This window comes from Marmota marmota, unplaced genomic scaffold, assembly GCF_001458135.2.
Source record: "Marmota marmota marmota unplaced genomic scaffold, marMar, whole genome shotgun sequence".
Lineage (NCBI taxonomy): Eukaryota > Metazoa > Chordata > Mammalia > Rodentia > Sciuridae > Marmota > Marmota marmota.
In genome coordinates, this window is record NW_026000005.1 from 11053268 (window position 1) to 11077488 (window position 24221).

The 24221-nt window shown below is 37.0% G+C and overlaps 1 protein-coding gene across 5 annotated transcripts in view; it reads left to right on the forward strand.

Moving 5' to 3' along the window:
- Positions 1-23418, forward strand: part of Inpp1 (inositol polyphosphate-1-phosphatase) — a 33204-nt gene extending 9786 nt beyond the window's left edge. For 3 of the 5 annotated variants that reach the window (XM_015481153.2, XM_048808180.1, XM_015481154.2), the window contains exons 2-6: positions 12230-12497; positions 15252-15312; positions 18296-18496; positions 20447-20621; positions 22614-23418. In XM_015481153.2, coding sequence (XP_015336639.1) covers positions 12294-12497; positions 15252-15312; positions 18296-18496; positions 20447-20621; positions 22614-23172 — 1200 coding nt within the window. In that variant the 5' untranslated portion in view covers positions 12230-12293 and the 3' untranslated portion in view covers positions 23173-23418. Of the gene's footprint in view, positions 1-10275; positions 11459-11800; positions 11823-12229; positions 12498-15251; positions 15313-18295; positions 18497-20446; positions 20622-22613 lie in introns of those variants that run through there. The other 2 variants (XM_048808181.1, XM_048808182.1) reach the window with 2 other exon arrangements.
- Positions 23419-24221: the final 803 nt, after the last annotated feature.

Consider the following 24221-nt stretch of genomic DNA (forward strand, 5'->3'; position numbering starts at 1 on the left):
GAATGTTTAATGCAGATTACTGTGACTTGTAATCCACAGGAAAATAAAGTATTGTGCCTGATAATTTCTTCCATGTAGCAGATTTACTTGTGCTCCTGATTAAATAAAGGGAAGGAAAGCATGCAACTTTAAGTAACTTAATTGTAGTTTTTATTAAAATGACTCCCCAATCCATTAAAAAAAAAAAAAAACTTGACCATAAGAAAATAGTAGTTGTACATAAAAACAAATTGACAACATAGAGGATTAAACATATTTCCCTTTTTTCTTTCTCTTTGCCTTTCTTTATTTTTTATTTCCTTTTTCCCTTTTAGGGGAATGTAGTTATTAGCTTGTTTTAATGTTAATCAACTAAATATTTAAAATCTCCTAAATTATCCAAGTTTAAATTAATTTAAATATTTGCTAACTTTACCAATAGATATTTAAACATGTACCTTTCTTAGGTGACAATGGTAAATTTCCCTCAATGCAAATGAGAGCAACAATTAACACCAAAGGAGTTAAATTCAAGTGAACACAGGAAATTGTTCTTTTGATATTGCTCAAGGAAAACAGATCAAAGTTAAAGTGATGCCCTAAGTTTTCATTACTAGTGTTTTTTAAGTGAAGATTTGATCTTCAAAATTCCAGAAAACCCCTCTAGTTAATTCCTCCCTGGAATTTGCAAGAATCTGTATAATCCCAGTTTGATCTGGGAATAATTAAAAGTCTGCATTTAAAATCTGTATTTGTAAGCCTTATGAATATCAAAGAGTGGGGGATATAAAAATAAGACTAAGAAAATTAAATATTAACCCGCTTATATATTTATTTAGGTTGCAGAATCAGCAAGAATGCACAAGCAATTAGTATATTTATATATTACTGTGGCTTTAGTGAGCTATTCATATCTTTTTAGTACTTTGAACTTTTCCAATAAAAGATTCTACAATTTTTTTAATCAGTTCATGTTCCTTTAAAAGCAAATATCACATTTAGTATTCTGTATTGCTCTAATCAACATTTTGTAAACATCTGTTAAAGACAAACATTTTCTTCCACAAAATGAAAAAGTAAATAGAATGCTAGGAGAGATGTGAAGCATATAAAGGATACATAATCTGTGATCTCTGCTTGGAACTTTAACATTCTGGGGATTTTTAGGTCCAGTTATTTATCATTGCAGATGTAAGTAATAATATCTTCTAGAAAGTTCTACAAAAAAATATTTGGACTCATGTTTTCTAATAGTTGTAATACTAAATTTGCATAATGAATAATCCTTTATATTTAGTTTTGGTTTGAGAAAATCCTTTTAAATATGTTTAATGAAATGAAAATCAGACAATTGATAGAACTCCCACTGTGTGTCATGGAGAGATGGAATGTGTACCTACTCTGAAGGCACTCACAGCAGTAGATTGTGCCATGGAGCCCCAATTGGTGACTTGGTGGGAGCATGAGACCCTCTCACTATGTTTATTAACTGCTTCATCCATACCCAAACCACTGTGTATAAGCATACAGTATAAATATTAAAAACATTGTGATTATGGTGCAAAATCAGCATCAAGAGTAATAGTGCCTTTCTTTCAACCTAATTTTCATACTCTAACCCCAACCTTTTTTTATTCAATTAACGTATATTTATTATGCTCATTATTTAGATGATAAATGTCAAATGCTTTTGAAAACATGCATTTCCTTTAACCTGTAATTTTTCTGTAAAATCTGTATTATATTAAATTTACCATTTTAACATTTTTTTTCTTGTGGTGCAGGGGATTGAACCCAGGGCCTTGCACATGCTATGCAAGTGCTCTACCACTGAGCCACATCCCCAGCCCTTAACCATTTACTAGTGCACAATTCAGCAGCACTAATTATATGCACATTGTTGTGCAACCATCACCAGTGTCCATCTCTAAAACTTTTTCATCATTCCAAACTGAAACAGTATACTCATTAAACAGCAGCTCTCCATTACCTTCTCCTCCCAGACAGGTAACTACTATTGTACTTTCTGTCTTTGTGAATGTGACTATTCTGAGTACCTCATATGTAACTGGAATCATTAAATATTTGTATTTTTGAGGCTGCTTTATTTTACTTAGCATGGTATCTTTTATAGGAAAAGTAGATATAAAAAACAGAGAAGTTTTTAAGTGGAACAGACCATTGAAATCATCCTATCCAACTGTTTTCTCTTTTATATTTGTAAAATCTAAAGCAATAATTAAAATGATAAAAATGAATGGTAAATTAATATTAAATAATAAACAATAATGTAATAAACAAATTAATTAATATATTTTATTAGTTTTTATGTATAACTGACCATTTTCTTATGGCCAAGTTTCATTTTTATGGGGGGGGGTGTTGGGGAGTCATTTTAATAAAATTTATAAATAAGTTACTCCAGTTTGCAAGCTTTCATATGTTTAATCAGGAACACAGAAGAGGTGACAAGTAAATTTGTTATATAAAATTTTCAGGCACAATACTATATTTTTCTGTGGATTACAAGTCACAGTATAACCTGCATTAACCATTCATTAATATGATGTTCTTAGAATGTGACAGAACTTGAATAAACATTTCATACAAGTTCCCCAAAGCCTAAGTCACATGGCTAAGGTTATACACTCAGTAGGTGAAGGACAAAGCAGAGCCTAGGAACCAGCTCTCCTGCAGCCTAAGTAAGAGTTTTTTTTTTTTTTTTTTTTTTTCTTCTTACCACACATTCCTCTGGCCTCTACAGAAAATAAAAAGCAAATGTTAAATGAGTTGGTACATTCAGTAAATGTTGCAAGAGTTTAGAAGGAAAGATAAATTGACTTGGGAATCCCTTGAAGACCTAGAAAGTTACATTCAGAAAGAAACATTCAAATTGACTCAAAGATTGATCAAAACTATAAATTATATTTTACTGGAAGAGGTTCTTTCTACAAGGAATACTTCTTGTCTTTTTTTTTCCCTCTCACTGCCTTGAGTTGTCTTTAAAAAGTCTTTTCTTTCCTATAGTTAACAAAGTTATCCTGAATCTACTTTTATTTTTCATATTCCATCCTATTTCAGATTTCATTTACAACACCATAGTTGTTCTAAAAACATGTTAGCATAGAAAAGTTTAAGGATGTAGTTGAAATACAGCAGATAGAAAAAACCCCAAATCAATAAAGTTTCTAGGCAGAAAATGTTCCAAACTATGGAAAAGAAGGGAAAAAAAATGGATCACTATCAGTTTAAAACTATTTCTAAATGGAATACTTTTTGATAATTTTCAAATGAGTTCTGGGAAGTCTGAAATGCCTGCTTTTCCCAAGTGTTTTGCTAATGTAGAAGAGTTATTATGTAGACCAACTTGTTCCCCTGCCACCTAGCATTTAATTTCTGTTACAAAAAGCAGGGTAAGTCAACTTAGCCTGAGGACAAGGCTGTCCTCATTGCAGTAGCCATCGGAGTCCCTGTTCTGCATCTAAGTAACCAATGATGGACAGGGTGGACTCATGTCATACCTGGTGTTTCCTTAAGTTGTCGTATAAAAATCAGCTGAGGGACTTTTTTCAACCCAGATTTATTGAAACAATGCCTACTGAAGAAAATGCAAAAATCTGTATTTTTAATGTGTCCCAATTAATTCTCGATCTCACTTATTTGTAAAATACTACTTTAGCACAAGCTCTCATTTAGAAGCTACCAGAACAATATTTGAGAACATCAGTCATCTCTGTGTAGCTTATTGCTTTGAGCAGCATCCGTGAGCAAAAATGTTGACTAATGTAGTTCATTAGTAACCTCAACAAAGCTAGAGTGAGTTAAACTAACCACATTAGAAATGGTATGTGTCTTCTTTTGAAGGTTAGAGAGGATAGAGTGAGAAATGTTAAGGAAATGTCTGTTCTAACAAACCAAACTAAACTCACTCTTTTACATGATTTAATTAACAAAAAATTAGTTTTGTTAAGGATAGATCACCTTTAGCTGAGATGCTATAATTTCAGAATCTCATTCAGTGCTCAAAAAATGCAGTTCTGTTGCTAGTCATCCAGATACAGTTGTGGATTTAAAAAAAAATGAATTTAGAATATACATAGACTTTTATGTAACAAATATAGGTCCATGTGCCTAATAGCACTTGGGTAATGCTGATAAAATCCAAGTATAGTAAACATTATGACAAAAATTCTGTATTTACAAAGCTAAGAGAAAATATTATCAGCTGGCATTTATTGAACACTTCTGAAATATGTGTTAAGAGTCCTAAGAAACCACACGTTTGAATCTCTTGCCAGACAGAGAATAGACACGTAAACCAGTGTATAGTATTATGGAGAGCTGGGATAGAGATTTGGCCTGCTTCTAGTCTCCTGTGGTCCAGGAGCCCAAGATGGAGGGATCTGGAATGGCATTCCTGCAGGAGCCAACAATTGAACTGATTCTCATCCTTCTACACATACACTAAACATACACGTGTGCACGCATATGCACACAAACACGTGTGTTGAGTTAGAAATACATACTTGAAAGTATAGAATTTCTCAAAATATGCTTAATTAATTCACTCAAAGTCAGTGCACCCACTCAGATCCAGAACATTACCAGGGCCTGAAAGTCCCTTTACATCCCCCCACCAATAACCCCTCCTTATTTTCCAAAGGTAACCACCATAGTGACATCTAACACCATGAACTAATTTCGCCCATTTTTTAACTGTGAATAAATTAAACAGCACAGTGTATATCTTCTGAATTCTTTCAGAACAGTGTGCTTTTGTGAGATGCATCCATGTTGTTGCCTAATTGCAGTGGTTCATTAATTTTTAGTGCTGTATGAATGTGTTTATGCTACAGTTTCATTTGTTATTTATGGTTACTTGGGTTATTATCAGTGCTAGATTATTAGAATAATGCTGCTAATAAATACCCTTGAATGTATCTCTTGATACACACTTGCATGAACTTCTGTTGGGTATATGTGTCCAGAGGAAATTGCTGGCTCACAGATTTACTTGCATTCAACAAATTACAAATGGTTTTCCAAAATGGTTATGCCAATTTCATGCCAGCACTGTGTAAGAGTTCCCATTGCTCTGTATATCACTAAACCTTGAAAGTTTTAGACTTTTTAATTTTAACTATTCTATTGGTTAAGTGGGGGTATCCTGTTGAAATTTTAAGTAGCATTTTCCTCATTATTAATAAAGTAGGCTGCCTGTTCATATGTTCTTTGACTTTTTGGATACCCTCTTTAAGGCAGTAAGTTTCTTGCCCCTGAACTGATTCTGAGAGGGTGAGTGACCATTAAGTAGACAAAACAAGAGGAATGTCCCATCAACCAGCGGGAACAGCAAGTGCAAATATATAGTATCCTCAGAGCAGGAGAGTAAGTGAGTAGAAAATGGGAAATCAGCTGTTAAAAGGTAAAACTTAATCAGCCCTAGGGTGCAATGATGGCAGTTCCACCCACATCAAAGTAATATAACACCAAAAATGTATTGGCGGTCCCATACTAGAAGACTCACTGGCTTCTGAGAAACATTGGACAGTCAAGTATCTAAAAGTTAAACAAAGCTTGTATACTAGAAAGACAGTTTAGTTTCCAATGAACTCAAGAGTTGCATTGAATGCTTGTAGTCCACTTTCCCCTGGCCGAGGTAACCGGGTGGGTAGATGAGCAGTCACAGGGCTATCGGACGAGGTGACTGTTAGTAAGCTGTACAACAAATTGAGGCCTATGCTGTCTTTGGGGGCTGCTTCTATTCCCTTCCCTTTTGCCATGATGGCCTCTAGTCTTTACTCCCTGAAGGTAAAGTATGGAACAAAGGAGAGATGGAATGAAATCTGCTTCCCCTACTTACTTGTGTGACTTTGTTAGAGTTAGGTGTACAAGGAATATTTCTGGATCACAGCAATTCAAACTAAGTAGAGCGCTACTTCACATGTGTCCATCTAGGAGACTCCTAGACAGCTGAGCCTCTTTGAAAGAGGTCAGGACAAGCACCTTCTTATAAGACTTGCATGTACTTTGTGGAAGCCAGGCCTTTTGCCCCAGCAGCCATGGCTGTCAGGCAGGGCCATGCATAATGCCTACCGATTGCCATTGCTGAGAGAGAATGAGTGATGGGCAGTGGGGCAAAAATGTGGGCTCTGTAGAAAGAAGAGTTGGATCGTCTGCTGGAAGTAGGGAATGTCAACAAAATACTTTGATTCACTTGCCATTTGTTAGAGAGTACTTCATTTTGTTGAGGGCCTTTATCTCTGTGTCACATTTCTATCACTGTGGACAACAAAAAGGCACAGACAGTGCACAGAAGAATAGACTCCCAGGGCCCTAGAATCCTCACAAATTCCCCTGACAAAATATCCCCCTGACAGAAAAGTGTCTCCCCGCAGATGGTCTGCCATGAAGCTAGAGCAATCCCCCAGCCTCCAAGAGCCAAAGTTTCCACCCAGATGCCCAGAAGGCAAAGCAATCAGGTCTGGCCTACATAAAGGAACCTCATTCAGGGTTATTCAGAGAATTACAAGTAGTTCCCAGGCTTTTGATTTAATGGACTAGTACATTTTCAGAAAAGATTTCAGTGACCCATATAAACTTGCCAACCTCTTATTTTTTTTTCAAGTAAGGACATGTGACTATGGTTTTTGTGAGGTTGTGTTTAATTGTCATAGATGCCTTTTATTATTATCTACAATAGCTCATTAGATCTTCATGACATCACTGCATGGTATTATCTTCATATTATGATGAAGAGAGGCTCAGAGAAACTAAGTAAATTTCCTGAAAAATCATCTCAAAGATAATTTCCATGTAAGGGCAGGTAGTGGCAGAACTAGGTCTTGAGTCAGGTCCACTTGAAACCTTTATCCTTCCCACTATGTTAATTATCACCTCTGAAATATGCATCAACTATTCAGATAAGATATAATCTCTCTCTCTTTTTTCTCTCTCCCCCCATTTCCCTCCCTCCCTCTTTCTCTCCCCCTCTCCCCTCACCATCTTTCTCCCTCTCTCCTCTTTTTCCTCTTATGTTGCTAGGGATCCACCCAGGGCTTGTGCATGGTAGACAAGCACTCTACCACTGATTTACTCTCCTAGTCCCAGATATGATTTTTTTTTTGGCAGTACTAGGGATTGAACCCAGAATTCATGCATGCTGGGCAAGCACTCTACCTACCACTGAGCTTTATTATTATTTTTTGAGATAAAGTCTCACTCAGTTGCCCAGTTGGCCTTGAACTTGTGATCCTCCTGCCTCAGCTTTCCAAGTAACTAACTGAGGTTAGAGGTGTACACCAATGTGCCCAGCCCCAGATGTGACTTTTAAACCTCTGATGTTACAATGAGATGATAGAATGGCTACAAATTAAGGTTGAATTTTATCTTTGTAGAGATATTTTGATTTTTTTTCTGAAATGCTTTAATTTTTTCAATATTTCTCCAACTACTGTAACAAGAACACAAAAACTAGAGACCAACCCTGACATTATGACACAATTTAATATTAATATATAGATATACATTGGGTGTGAGATGGTGAAGAATGAAATTTCGTTAAGCCTGTTTTGCTGAAATGTGACTGAAAATAGGATGTTACAAATCATGGCTTATGAGAGAATTCGTTTCAATGCTCACTGCATAGTGTGGTATTTTGCTGTTAAAGTGAAGAGCTCTGGGAAGAAAGTTTATCTCACAAAATTAAACTGTTGACCACTTAAGTGGGGAATAAAACTCTAATTTTTATTATTTGACCAGAACACAAAAGAGAAAGACATAGATTGTGTTGGCATTGGCTAAAATCATTGAGGCCTCTCTATCAGGAGAGGTATTGCAAGCTGAATTGTGTTCCTCTGACATTCTTACATTGAAGCCCTGAAAGCATACAGGAGGACGTGCATAGGTTATATGCAAATAAATATTATGCCATTTTTATTTAAGGGACTTGAACATGCACATATTTTAGTACCTAAAGGGATCCTAGACCTAGTCCACCAAGGCTACCAGGAAATAAGTATATTTGGAGAAAGAACATTTAAAGGCTACATGAGATCAGATGGATGGGCCCTAATCTAATCTGACTGGGATCCTTATAAGAGGGAGTGACCAGAGATTTGTGCCCAGAGAGGAAAGACTGGGAGAGGCCATAATGAGAAGAAACTGTCTGCAAGCCAAGGAAAACCTCAGGAACTAATCATGTTAACATCTTGATCTTGGACTTGCAGTCTCCAGAACTATGAGAAAATAAATCTGTTCCTTAAATTCCTCTTAGGCCCCTACCACTAGTTATATGAAGATGGTTAAGGGAGACATCAGTGGAACTGATGGATGAACTTTTATTACTCAGTAGGGTACTTTACAGTGAGTCTAAGGATCAGCTGAAGAAAGGGTTTTTCTGAGAGTAAAAGGAAAGTAAAGTGTCAATTAGTGAGCTCTAATGCTCTGACTCGTGACAGACATTAGTTATGTGCATTTTTTGCTGTATATTGTACATCATAATAATGTGCTTAGGATTATTATATAATAATCATTAATTTCTTAAACAATTGACAATTTGTGGAGAACAATTTCATTGGCTAGAGTAATGCTTAACAGCATAGGCTTCATCAGCTTGCAGGGCTTGAATCCTGTCCTGCTACTTCCTAGCTGTGTGATTTGGGGGCAAATTCCTTAACCTCCTTATACCTCAGTTTCTTAATCTGTAAAGTGGAGATAATACATATTTCATAGGGTTGTGTGAGAATTAAGTGTGCTAATATATTTGAAGTGCTTAGAAGATGCCTGACATATATTAAGCACCTAGTAAATGTTTCAACTTTGGCCTATCCATGCACGTGAATAGCTACTAATAGAACCACAAGCATCTATTATACCTACAACTAATAATAGAACTTTAGGTTTCCACCAGGATACCTGCCACTCTTGAAATGACGGCCAAAATAAGTGTGTAAAGTGAAAACCTTTCTTTTTAAAATCATCTCAAAGATAATTTCCATGTAAAGCTGGAGAAATCCTGTATTGGATGTGGTCCTCAATTTCTCTATAGACAATCTCAAGTATTCAAGGTCAGGATGAATTGTTCAGTGTTCCCTTCTTCCTTTTTCTTTCTTTCTTTTCTTTTTTTTTTTTTTTTCCCCTCCAGGGCTCCCTTCTTGCTTGCATGAACTGAATTGAGAATAGATGGAGAGAGCTATGAGGAAACAGCTTACAGAGAAGTATAGTAGGATGATTTGATTTGATTGGAAGAAATGGTTTGTTTAATCAGAAAGTAGTAGGTCAGCTGTGCAAATTAGTAAGTCTTTTTTTTTTTTATGTTTTGGGACAGGGTCTTGTTATGTCATCTATCTGGTCTCAAATGCCTGTGCTCAAGTGATCCTCATGCTTCAGGCTCCCAAGTAGTGGGAGTGGGGACTACAAGCATGCATCACTGTATTGGTTACCTGGAAAGTCTTGTGTTGGGGCTGTAGGATATATATATAATTTTTTTTTTTTTTGAGAGAGAGAGAGAGAGAAAGCTGGGGAACTAGAGAAGGAAAAATATCTGAAGAAGTGCTAGGTTGGTTCAGATGACTGGAGAAAGTGTAGTGTCAACCTGAACCTGGATAGTTCCTCTTGGAGTTTGACAAAATATAGTGATCCCTCAGTTCGGAATAAACAGTGGTTAAGGTTGAACTTTGGGATATCTTTGGACTTGAAAAACATGATTATTATGCTAAGAATTTATAAAATATGTAATCTATTCATTACAGGACTACAGTCTGTGGCTGATAGTTCTCCCCCATTGGTCAAGTGGCCGGGCTTGCTAAGCAGCAACTGCTCAGGTGGGAACAACAGTCACTGAGGAAATAAAGGTCGGGTCCAAAGAGGAAGAACTCAATTCCTGGGGGCAGGAAATGTGTCAGAGGCTACCTAACGGTGTAGTTGGTACAGTGCATCTTTTCAGAAAAATATTGATTGGTTTTAACAAAGTTGAGTATAATAGCCAGTTCTGATATTGTTTATCTTGAAAGCTTGCAAATTGGACTCCTTAACATCTTCATCCTTTTAAGATAAAAAGTTAATTGGATACTGTTGCTTCTTTGGTTCTTGTTCCTTAACTTATATAACTGCAAAATATTTATTAAGAAATTATAATTTATCTCTCAGGGCTTATGATATACTGGGAATATGTATGCATATTTCCATGTGTTTATTATACATCATTTTAATTTGTGCCATATACATGTCATATATGCCATAAAATTATTTCTCAAAAGTGCCTTAGCTTACTAATGAAACTCTTTTTCTTAATGTGTAGGTTCAAGTCAACTGAAGTGAATCTTCCAACATATCATTCATTCCTGAAAGAAAAAAACATTTAAAGTTGGAAGATGTTTTTTAGTTTTAAATACATCTCTCTACCTCCTAGGAGCTTTTTGTGTTGTTACCACAAAGTGTTGTTGTGTTTTATTTGGACAGTTACCTTAAGATACTTTAAATGTCATTGCTTATTATAAAAGCATTATATGTTTACTACAGAATATTTGAAAATTATACAAAAGCCTAATGAAAAAAAGTCATATGCAATTCACTATTCAGCAAAAACTATCATTCAACCACCACCTACTATTCTCTCTTCTTTCTCACTCTTTCAGTGTAAACAAATATTGATAATATACTGTTACTCTACATATAATCATAGATGGTTTTCCATTTGACACTGTAGCATTAGCACATTTCCACATTATTCAGTATTCCTCATAAACATGATTTTTCTGGCCTCATAGTATTTTATCTGATATTTTACCAATGCTGAATATTATTTTCAACTTTTTCTTATTGCAAATAATATTAACTTACTGTGTGCAGAAATACTTTAACTCAACTCATTTCCTTAACCCAAATTAAGGAAAGATTGGAGTTACAGACTAAAAAAGTGCTGTCTTCTGTAGGGAGCTTGATACCCTTCTGTCGATTGCCCTCTGGACACCTGCTTGTTTGTGAGCATGCGTGCATCAGTGCCTTCTCCAAGGGTGAATGTTAACTTTAAAACATATAAAACCAGAAAGAAGATGTCTCATTGTTTTATCCACTGCTCTTTTATTACTGTCTAGGTTGGACACATTTTCTCATGCTGGTTAACCCATAATCTTACAACGATGAGAACATATTTTGTTTGCAAACTTAAGATGAACTAACTGTGACAATTCACAGTTAACCCTGTTGCAATAATATCTTTATATTTGTTCTAATTTTCAGTCTCTGGGAGTCCATTCAGGAAATTTCTTTCTATGAAGGAAACTGTCTCCTATGATGATAAAGAGCCCAAGTGTCAGTATGACCACTGCAGAGCCCTGTACAGTTAGTCTTTTGTAACCCTGAAGAAGTGACTTCACCTCCCGAAGCTTCCGTTTCTCAAACTGTAGAACAGGGAAGGAAATCCTCATAATAATTCCTACAAAAAGAAACTGGGACTTATTCAAGCTTTTAATACGAGGTAGCTACTATTAAGGGGTGAAAAATTTTCTCTAATTGCAAGATAGGCCCAAGAGATAGATCAAGGCGTAGTAGCCTGAAACTTTAGAAGCCAGGATTTTTCAAGTTCCAACAAGTTGCAAGTCTCAATGTTTTGCTGTTTAGACTTTCAGTTGGTAAGAGGAGTCTACAGATAATAGGATTTTTTTTTTTTTTAATGGGGCAGGGATAAGTTGGCTAGGAGATGGCTTGTGCTGCTAGCCCAGCAGTGGCCTTAGAGTCTTGCAGGACACAACAATGCTTGCTGCCTTGCTACTTAATACTTGAGAAAGTTGCCCTGGAACTGAGAGCATAAGTCTGTCCTACTTCTCTCTTCTTCCTTCAGGGTGAGAAAAAGAATACTGCTTTAGTCCTACTGCTGAGTCTCTGTGATCAGACTAGGGTCATTGCAAGAATCTGGCTTTCCTTTAACACTGTGCTCTGTCTACCTGTCTGTGTGGGACTCTGTAAAGATAATATAGATTCTCATTCAAGGATTTTTCTCAGACTGATAATTCAGTTCTTTGTATAATGTATTTTTGAGAATGCAATCATTTTTTTTCAAGATTTTAAACACTAAGTTTTAAATTTCAGCTTATAGGTACAGCCTTCCACTCTGAGGCTGTGATTATGTTATATACTAGCTGTTCAGCAATGCTGACCAGGTTGACTGCCTGCCAAGTGGCTGGTAGTGTGAGGCACCCTGACATCACTCTCTGAACTGCTTTCTCTTTCACATTCTTGCACTTTACAGCTGACAGCCCAGAGAGTGGGAGCCGATTCCACCAGAAGCTGCCACTGAAAACCAAAGTTCAGAAATGTCAGAGATCCTCCAGGAACTGCTCCGTGTCTCAGAGAAAGCTGCCAACATCGCCCGGGCATGCAGGCAGCAGGAAGCTCTCTTCCAGCTGCTCATTGAAGAAAAGAAGGAGGGAGAAAAGAACAAGAAGTTCACAGTTGATTTCAAGACCCTGGCTGATGTACTGGTGCAGGAAGTTATAAAACAGAATATGGAGAACAAGGTAAGAAAGGTCATGGCCAAGGTAATTGTAAATACTTGCCTCTGTGGCTCCCCCACCACCATAGAATAGCATGACTTTTATTCCTTTTCAGAATATTAGCATCTTGGATTCAATAAATATCTTGGGTTCCCCTGTCCCTTGATAGGATTATAATGCTGAAAAAAAATGTTCACTGCAGAAAATCTTTAAAGTACAGAAAAGAAAATAATAATCACAAAAACCTTTCTTTTATTAATGAGTTTCTTCTTAGTGAATAATACATGTTCTCTGAAACACAAACAAAATTGAGCTCTCTTAACCCTGCAACTAGAAAAAACCACAACTATGTTTTGCTAAATATTATTAGAATGTTTCCTTTCTTTGTGTATGTGTGCACGTGACTCCTATCATTCATCTCATCAGAAATGAAAGCACATTGTTTTGTAGCCTGTGTTTTGGTTTACTTTTAAACTTGGTATAGTAAGTCTCATCTTTTGGACTTACTCATGTATCTAATATTTGCCTTGGTTATGGGGTTTGTAGCTCAATGAAGTCTTCCTTTGTTCTACTACTAGAAAAACATTGTCATAACTAACAGTGATTATGATTCTGGGTATCTTGAGCTGAATCACAAAACAGTATTCATAAGTAGAAGTGGTAATAGTAGTAGTGGTAGCAGTAGTAGTAATAGTAGTAGTAGAGATAATACTAATGATGATAACAGACACTTATAAATGCTAAGTGTGTGACAGGCATTATTTTAAGGGCTTTGAGAAGGGTAACTTATTTAGCTCTTGTAACAATTTTATGGCTTAAGAGCAATTATCCCAATGTAGTGAATGAAAAAAGGGACCACAGAGAGCTTAAGTAACTTGCCTAAGGTTACACAGAAAATGAATGGCAAGTCAAGTTTTTGAACACAGGCAAACTGGCTCCAGAGTCTACATCCTTTTTCTTTTTTCTTTTTCTGGTAACAGAGATTGAACTCAGGGACACTTAACCACTGAGCCACATCCCCACCCTTTTTAATATTTTACTTGGGGCCTCGCTAAGTAGGTGAGGCTCACTTTGAACTCATGATCCTCCTGCCACAGCCTCTGGAGCCACTATGATTACAGGTGTGTGCCACTGCACCCAACTTCCAATGTCTATGTTCAATAGTAATATTGCCTTTTAAATGATAATCTAATAATTCTGTTTAGCTTGGGGGAGGATAGAACTTTGTGACATAAAACATTTTAAATTATTGGAATATTTTCTAAGAAATGCTTAAAATATGGGGCATCATTTAAGTGAAATCTTAACCACAGGCAGGTGATAAGAATCAATGACCCCACGAAATTTCTGCCAACTTTGATTTTCTTATACCCTGTAATATCTGTTATATCTGGCTTAGATAAAATAAATGAAGCAAACTTATTTTTGTTTATTACTGCTCAAGATAAATTGAGTACAAATGATGGTTGAGCAACTGGATTAGGTATGTTTATGAACTAATATTTTCCACAGAGCATTATAACAAGTTCAGGCAGTCATTCATTCATGAAGTAAATGTCAGAACTTATGAACAAATAGTTTTCCTTTTCAATTATATGAAATATTTTTATTTCATGACCCTTATGCCTTGGTCCCTCAGAAACAGATGTTTAAGCAGGCTTGGAGACTGAGCTTCCATCCTTAAAGAATAGGATGGTTGCCAGCCCTCATTGGCTTGTACCATCTTTCAAAACAGAAAAAAACAAAACAACAACAACAAAAAGCAAAAGCAAAATAAACAAAAAAATAAACCTCCAAGTGGTTCTGGGCATTATTAAAGCTTTTGGCCATCTGCGGATGACTGGGCTTAAGTATTTAAAGCATCTCCTTACTTTTGTTCCCTAAGAACATCATGCATATCACAAGGCAATTTTTATTTTTTAATTTTAATTTTTTTTATACTGGGGATTGAACCTAGGGCTCTCTACGAGTGAACCACATCAGTGTTCTTTTTTTTTTTTTTGTGAGACAAGGTCTTGCTAAGTTGCTTTGGGTCACACTAAGTTGCTGAGACTGACTTTGAACTTGCCATCCTCCTGTCTCAGCCTCCTGAGAATTATAGGCATGCTTCAGCAAATATTTTGAGAAAAGTTATTCTCACTACTGAGGGTCAGAAGAAAAATATATTTGAAAGTTTCCTAATCGTACAGAGATGAGAGAAGATTCTTACTTGACTCCATTTACTCACTTTATATTGATGCACAAATTATCAGTCAATAAAGTTCTACACCACCCCCCCTCCTTCCTTCCTATATCTTCCTAGCCTGAAAACTAACGGTATTTCTAACAGGAGCAGAAACATATTTGAAAATGAAAAACAAAATCTAACATTACCCTCCTATCTCTTCTATCTAGTCTCAATAATTTCAGGCACTTGATCAATAATATTAACTTTTATAAGGTACTAGGGTGCTGTTTAAGATGATAGTTACAGTACCTCCTTTGCAAGCATCCTAGCTTTAGGGCCTTTCTACAGTAGGATAACAAGACATAAGAAAACCAGACTTCAACCACGATTTGGATTTAGAGAGGCAAAGGGACAGGAAAATATTAGAGAACTAAGCACCTGACCAAGCTAGTGTCATTTTTTATACTTGATTTGGTTTATACATTTGGAAATTTCTGAAATTCAGATGTAATTGTGTTTAACTTGAAATGTAAGATGGAAATCTATTGGGAACTGAACGTGTGTAGGTTTTAGTTGTTGTTTTGCTTTTTATCATATTCTGAATCATTCAGTTTCCAGGCTTGGAAAAAAATATTTTTGGAGAAGAATCCAATGAATTTACTAATGATTTGGGTAAGTATGAGAATCTTAATGTATTTTTGTAACTTAGTTATCATACAGTATTCTGATCTCCAACTTACACCATGAAATAAGTGGATGTTTGGAAACCTTTCAATGTCAACAGTATTATATATTTGAATGTAAAGCTTCATTCAATCTCTACCTCATAATATCATGCTATTTAAATTAAGAGAGAGATGTGATCTCTTAGAATAATTTACCATGACCATGCATCATTTTAAATATAAATCTGTAGCATTTAAATAATTAATAAAATTACCTTTTGGGAAAATTCTATGGTCCGTTGGGAACTTAGTGGAGGTTATCAATGCCCCTAGAGCCGGGCGTGGTAATGTATGCCTATAATCCCAGTAGCTCAGGAAGCTTACACAGGAGGATCTCAGATTCAAAGCCAGCCTCATCAAGGCGAGGCGCTAAACAACTCAGTGAGACCCTGTCTCTAAATAAAATACAAAATAGGGTGGGAGATGTGGCTCAATAGTTGAGTTCCCCTGAGTTTAACCCCTGGTATCAAAAAAAAAAAAAAAATGATGCCCCCAGAAAGATGCACAGCTACATGTATGTACAGACAATTTCAGGTCTAAGTCCAATTTCAGGTCTAAGTCCCAAGGGCTCCCTGGGAGCCCTTGACCCTGAAATCCTGGGTGATCTTGAGCCATCATTTCTCAAGGTCTCAGAACTTCTGTAAAGGTACTTGAAGTAACTTAGTTCCACCTGTTTTTTTGTTTGTTTGTTTTTAGTTTGCTTGAGACAGAATCTCAGAGTCCTATCTTGATATGTTGCCCAGACTGGTCTGGAACCCCTGGGTTTAAGTGAGCCTTCTGCTTCAGACTCCAGAATTGCTGGAGATATCAGAGCAGGCCAATGCCAAGATTTTAGTCTTATTTATGTAGTTTCCTATGGGCAGATTCCCCTTCAGTGACCTCCATGTTCTATGGCAGTTTAGGGGAAAATATCATAATCTCTGATTATTTTCAGAGAAATTTTTCATTTTTAGTTTGTTTGGGATTTTTGTTTGTTTAATATTAAAAGACTAAAATAGTGAATCTTATACGTTGATCATGGGACAGATAGTCAAATATTGAGAAACACATTTATAAAGGAAGAACATGAGTTTCTGGATTAGCGTCTGATAATCTTTTTAAGTCTCCTACACGAGCAATATATTAAAATGTCCTTGGTTCTATAATACTGTTTTAGTCAGCTTTTTTTTTTGTCGCTGTGATCAAAAGACATGGCAAGAACAAGGTAGAGTAGGAAGTTTATTTTGGCTATGGTTTCAGAAGCCTGGCTCCATAGACAGCTGACTCCACAGCTCTGGGACCCAGGTGAGGCAAAACATCACAGCAGAAGGCTCCCAGTGACCTACTTCCTCCAGCCACACCCTACCTGCCCACCTTTACCACCCAGTGTATTTTTATCAGTGGATTAATCCAGTGACATAGGTTATATCTCTCACAATCTGTTCCTTTTGCCTCTGAAAATTCTTGCATTATCTCACACATGAGCTTTCAGGGGACACCACCTATCTAAACCATAATAGACATTCAGTAGGAAGAGAGAACTAGCTGAAGGTTAAAAATAACTCCTATGATTAACTCATAAGAATTCCTCATTAAAAATCCTACATTTGACTACTTTACAAAGTTATTTCGATACATGATTTATCCAGAATTATAGGAACACAAAACCATTCCACATCTACTTTCCTGTTTGTTAAAAGGGCAAAGAAATGTAGAGCAGGGAAGAGGAGAGACTGTGGTGGATAGTGTGATTTCAGGCAGGATGCAATCTTGGCAGGAATTCAGGTTGCCCTCAAAGTGTGATGGGGATTCACTAGCCTGTTTTAAGCAAAGGAGTGATATGGTATAATTTACTCATTTGAATGATCCTGTAACTTTTAGTAAGCCCAAAGGTAGTGTTCAGTGTGTGGCACTTATTAGCACTGTTATTCCTCAACTTTAATAGTTTAATTGAATTTGAATTTAAATTTAAGTGTTTCTTGCTGATGCAAAGTCGTCATTATGGGCTGGGGGTATAGGTAGGGGTAGAGTGTTTACCTAGCATGTGTGAGTCCCTGTGTTCAATCACCACCACCACCAAAAAAAAAAAAAAGTCATCATTGTAAATACATTCATACTGTGCTTCCCCAACTTTACTGATTATATCATCAAATGAGTATCTTGTTCAAATCCAGTAGGGCTGGTCTGGTGGAAGGCCTCAGGTTCTGTTTTTTCTTTCTTTCTTTTTTTTTTTTTTATGGTATTCAGTATTGAACCCAAGGGTGCCCTACCACTGAACTACACTCCCAGCCCTTTTTATTTTTTTTTATTTTGAGACAGGATCTTGCTCAATTGCTGAGGCTAGCATTGAATTTGTAATCCTTCTGTCTCAGCCTCCACACCCAGAGAGGTTCTGAATTTCTGACAAGCTCCTGGGTGATAACAGAATCTGCTGGTCCTTAAATCAGATAGGGTTGTGAGGAATATGTGTCTATATATCTAAAAGTGCCATGTTTTCTTAATTTTTTAAATGAGTTTCTTGTTTTCTCCATTGAGGTCTCTTCTTGTACTATTAAATTGCCTTTGTAAAAAATTAAATTTAAAAAAGACCAAAAAAAAAAGGATCAATTATCAAGGATTAAAGGATTTTTAACTGGTCTGTGAACCCCCTTAAAATTGACACAAAATTGTGTCCATGTGGATGTTTTCCTGGGGAGTCAGTCTTTCAATTCCTGTATCCTACCCTGAGATTAAGGACATGAGGCCACTGGGCATCATGACTTTGTGAAGCTCCCTACGTGATTCTGGTGGTCATCAGGCTTAGGAACCACGGGCATGGATATGTTGACCTTACCTAATACAGGTGCATGGGTTTTGCAGCCTCCTCCCTCCTTCTCTCTCTTTCCCCTACCTCTCTGTTCTTTCTCCACCAAAACTCTCAAGATATAATGGTTTTAGTTTGTCCTTTCTAGGGGAAAAGATTATCATAAAGCTGTGTTCGACAGAGGAAGAAACAGCCCAGCTTCTTAGCAAAGTCCTTAATGGTAACAAATCAGCATCTGAAGCACTAGCCAAGGTTGTCCATCAGGATGTCACCTTTGCTGATGCAGCTCTGGATTCCATAGTGATCAACATTCCACAGGACCTTATGGGAATTTGGGTGGATCCCATAGGTAAGTATAGGAGAGTATGTTTGCTCTGTTACCTGTGTATTTGTTCTTGTGTACAATCCTTTTTCTTTCTTTCTTTCTTTTTTTTTTGGCTTGGAAAATAAAAATTATTGAAAGTATAGTTTAATTCTCCTAGAAGATTTAAAATTTTTAAGTTTCAAAATGCTAAGTGAAGAGTTGAGGTACATTATGATGTGTTATGTTATAGATATGTGTATATATACATATAGCTATGTACATATGTACCTTTATACACAAGTCTATAACAGGTGTGTGTATGTACTACACAGGCCCACAGAAGGGCCAGACTGGTAAATAAGTGAGAACATGAAGTGATAGCAGTTATAACAATTGAGAACACATGTTACTTAAAGAGTGCTTAGCTCCAACAGATTGTGGCCGTATGGGAGTACAGGCCAGATCTTCAGATTTTTTGGTGGGAGCAGAATAAGCAAAATCCAGGGTCTTAAATAAAAGTTTGCAGTTCTTAACCATTGATTACTAAACAAATCAACAATCAAAAACAGTATTGATCAAGCATAATAGTCAATGTGTCTCATGAACCATCAGTTTATTGTGGTAGGAAGATAATCTATAGCTCATAGTTTTAAAAATGTGGTCCTTATCTTCAGTGATGCCACTAATACCAAGCTCCAGGTATTGTGCCCCCCATCCTATTTTTTTCCCACCTCCCTGTGATATTCCACCCAATACATTTTACTAAGCAGACAAACTCCTCCACCCTTTCCAGTGTTATAAAAATGGATTTAATTGTCTGGGCTTGGTGGTGCATGCTTTAGTCCTAACCATCGGGGAGACTGAAGCAAGAGGATGACTTGATCCAAGGAGTTCTAGACCAGCCTGGACAACATTGTGTGACCTCATCAAGGAAGAGGAGAGGGAGAGGGAGAGGGGAGAAAGGAGAGGGAGAAATTAGAGAAATAGTGGTTTAATCAGAGAACTACATAACATTCAGTCAATGGATTGTATGTGGAAATGAAGTCTTTCCCAAAATCTTTGATTACTTAAGGATAAACTACATCAATTATGATTTCTGAAGGACAAGGATCTCCTGTTTCTTGTTTTTGTTATGGTTTTGGTACCAGGAATTCAACCCAGGGGCACCTAACTGAGCCACATCCCCAGTCCTTTTTTAATTTTTTTTTTTATTTTGAGATGGGGTCTCACTAAGTTACTTAGGGGCTTGCTGAGTTACTGAGGCTGGCTATGAATTTGCGATCCTTCTGCCTCAGCCTCAGCCTCAGCCTCCTGAGTCCCTGGGGTTACAGGCATGCACCATCACACCTGGTTATTTCTTGGTTCTTGATTCTATTCTCTAGCTCTCTGCATCTTCTGCCAGTCTCACCCTTAGCTGGGTGCTAACCCCCCAGATGCTGGCAGGCAGCTCTCATATCTCTGAAGAGGAAACAGCTCTTCCACTTCTTTTTCACAGGAACATCATTAATTTCTTCCTTTTTATGCCACCATCATTGTCTTTCCTCCTTGGAACTTGAGGAACCAAATAATATTAACAATAATAGATAATTCTGCCTCTGGCATATTGCTGGAAGAAGACTTTTCCATCTCTCATTGTACTAGTCCTCTGATTAATAACAATTCTAAAATAACCTCACCATTATTCTGAGTTGTTAACTTTTAAATGCTTTCCATCTGTGACAAATATTTGTAAAGTGCTATACTAGATGCTGCAGGAATTATAGACAGGTGCTCTCCTTCATTCTCACTAGCCAGGAGAATGAAACATAAGCAGCTTAAGAATGAAATGTAGGAGGCCAAGTAACAATTTGATACAAGTGACATCCAAAAGTTAAAACCTGCTACAGCCAATTAGAAGAAAAGAGAAATTATACAGAGCAAAATTTATAGATGTATTCAGCATTATCTTCTAAATAATCTTTATGTGAACCTTAACACACTTACTTAATTTTCCAGATTCAACTTATCAGTATATTAAAGGTTCTGCTGACATTCAATCCAATCAAGGAATATTCCCCTCTGGACTTCAGTGTGTCACTATTTTAATTGGTGTCTATGACATACACACAGGAGTGCCTCTCATGGGAGTCATCAATCAACCTTTTGTGTCACAAGACCTAAACACTCTCAGGTAAAAAGATGAACATTTATGGTCTAGTACAGTCTTTGGAATTTATTCCCTCAGCTTTGCTTACAGTCAGGATTATCCTTACACGATATTCCCATGATACATTTTGGTGTTTCCACTAAAAGTCTGCAAGTTTGAATTAAAGTTCTTTCTATTTGGGCTGGGGCTGTAGCTCAGTAGCAGAGCATTTAACTAGCACGTGTGAGGCCCTGGGTTCAATCCTTAGCTCCACATAAAGATAGACAACATGCCTTTGTTTTATTTGTTTATCTACAACTACAAAAAAAATTAAAACAAAGACAGTTCTTTCTACTTTTAGTCCTGCATTTGGCATGATTTTATTTGGCCCAAGTACAAAATAGAAATTTTAAAAGAAATATTATCTTAGAAATATCATAGGTCTACATTTGGGATATTGCAACCCTGTTCTACATTTCTAGAAGGTACTCAGAACCAGATTAATAGAATGGTGCTGCTAGCTAGGCACAGTGGCATGCACCTGTCACCTTAGTTACTAGGGAGGCTGAGACAGGAGGGTCACAAGTTAGCAAGACACTGCCACAAAATAAAAAATTTTTAAAGGGCCAAGGATATAGATCAGTGGTATAGCACTTACCTAGCCTGTGTGAAGTCCTGGATTCAATCCCCAGTACCATAAAGTAAATAAATTAGACTGATGCTAAAATTGTTTTCTAATACTTTTGGACCAAGATATATGTCACCTGTTGTAACCATATAGCCAGATGAACTTTTGTATAATTTTAGAAGAAATTTAAAACAAAATGTGAAAAAAAAAATCCAATAAAAAGATTGACAATTGTGGCCAGGCTTAGAACCTACCTCTGGGACATCTCTCCTTATAAATGCTGTCAACATCACTTCCCTTTCTGCCTCCTCTCTCTCTGCCCTTTCCATAGACTCTCCAGCAGAGCATAGAGGATGGCCAGGACACCAGTTACCTCTGACTCATGGCCTGTGCTTTGGGTTGACTCCAGGGCAGGCAGGTTTCAAATACAAGCAGTTTAAGGCTTTTTTTAAAAATTTTTTTCTTGTTGTTTTTTAATTGAAATAGATCATTTTTTTCCATTTATATAGGACTACATATTTTTATTGAATTTTGAGTCACTTCAGGTGAGAATAGTTTGCTCTTTACGACTCTGGAATTTTTATATTTTGCCTTTCCCTTTGCTTTCTTCCAAACCAAAAGTATGTTTGTGTCATCTTTAAAAGGTCATTAGGAAATTAAAAAGAATTGGGGCAGGATGAGACATTCTCATGGCCTAGAAATGGAGGTAGTCAACAAAGTACTTAGTGTCACAGATTCTGCAGTGAGACCACCTGGGTTTGAATGCAGATTGTATCACTTACAATCTGGGTAGGCCACAGCAAGTTATTTATTTTCCCAATTCTCTATTTCCTGGTCTGTAAACAGTGAATTTTTCAACATAGAATATATGTTAAGAACTAATGAATGGAAGGTACTGTCCTTATTGTTGTTGACCAAAATAGTAACATTTTGAGCCCCATCTTTCTGGTGTCAGAAGCCAACATGGAACTGATAAATCAAAGAATAAAAAGGAGTAACCAAAGACCAAAAACATGTTAGACTGTAAGAGATTTGAAGATTGATTTACCTGTTCATCTTTTCCCCTACTGAACTTTAAATGCCAAAAGTGGCCATAAAAGTTTGCAGTGTTTCTGGAGGCTGGAATTCAAATAGTTTGGTGTTGTCCTAGATGGATGTGATAAAGCCATAAAAGTGAAAACATTCCTAACTCTGCCATAACTGCAGGCAGATGCATGCATAAGAGTAACTTTTAAAAATGAATTAGCTACTTGAGATCTATTTCTAAGCTTAGGGGAGGTAAAACTCATGATGCTAGGATGAACTGGGTTTTTGTTTGTTTTCATTTTATTAAAACAATAAAAGGCAATATGAATCATGAAAAACAAATGTGCAAATCGCCTTTATCAACTGAACTTTTTCTTCCATAGGTGGAAAGGACAGTGTTACTGGGGCCTTTCTTACATGGGGACCAACATCCATTCACTTGAGCGGGCCATCTCTAAAAGAAATGGCAGTGAAAAGCGAACTGAGAACTCCAACCCGGAGTCAGAGTCCTCCTCGGCTTTTTCAGCAGTCATCAGCACTAGTGAGAAGGAGACCATCAAGGCCGCGTTAGCCCGAGTGTGCGGAGAGAGGATCTTCCGGGCAGCAGGGGCTGGTTACAAGAGCCTCTGTGTTGTCCAAGGCCTCGTTGACATTTACATCTTTTCAGAAGACACCACGTTCAAGTGGGACTCTTGTGCTGCTCATGCCATCCTGAGGGCCATGGGCGGGGGAATAGTGGACATGAAAGAATGCTTAGAAAGGCATCCAGACTCTGGGCTGGATTTGCCCCAGCTGCTGTACCACCTGGAAAATGAAGGTGCCACTGGGGTGGATCGCTGGGCCAACAAGGGAGGACTCATTGCTTACAGATCCAGGAAGCGGCTGGAGACGTTCCTGAGCCTCCTTGTCCAAAACCTAGCTCCTTTGGAGACACAGGCATAGAGGTCTCTGGCCTCAAAGTACATATAAGCCAAACTGCAACTGTTATTTCTATCTTTTGAAGATAGTTTTGTCCTATTGTTGGCTAACATTCGCCTTCCTCTTTTGAGGAATATTTTTCCATTATGTGTTCATAATGTTAATTTCAGTAAATTAATGACATTCATGCAGTAAATTGATGTATGATATTCTTACAGTGAATATGGTGTTAATGTTGCTTGAAACTTATTCAATAAAATATTGAAGAAAGAGGAAAAATCCTATTCAATTCGCAGAACTACTCTAAACCTCTAAGTTATAGAAGAATGGTCACTGAAATATTAGGGAGAATACAGGAGGGGTTTGCTTGGGTTTTGTTTCCTGTCTTGAAGGCAAAATCTGCCTGTGTGGAACATTCAGAACTGTAAATTTCCATAAATGTAGCAAAATCCATGTACTTTCAAAAGTATCGTTTCTCTTGAGAAGGAAAGGCTAGAGCACTGTGGACCCCCTCCCACCTGCTCAGAGACAGTGAGGGAATTAGAGAAAAGGAATTACATAGAAATCCTCACAGTGAGTGGGAGAGATGCAAGGTGGCAGGGTGCAGAGGAGGGAAGTGTCATTGAGAGAGAAGAGCAAGGACCATAGATGCACAGAGACCCAAGAGAGACATTTCTGCATAAGGGAATGGAGTAGAGATTTCTATGACTTTTGTATATTTACTACACAAGAGATAGCTTTGTGTGTACCAGTTCCCATATTGATTATTCTCTGATATGAACATGAACTGTGGTTATTAGGTTTTTGTTTTTGTCTATGTTAGCTGCCCTGCCAACCCTGTAGTGCCTACCAAAGGGAATAAATCAATGAATCGGCGCTGATCACTGTGTGCCCTCTGGGGGCCAAAGGATGTTCCTCCAAAGTTGTTGTTGTTTTTTTTTTTCTGACCTAAATTAAAAAAAAAATTGACACTAATAGTTGCATATGTTTAATATTGTACAAAATAATGCTTTGGAATATGCATACATCTTGAAATGACTACATCAAGCTATTAATATTTGCATTGTCATTAT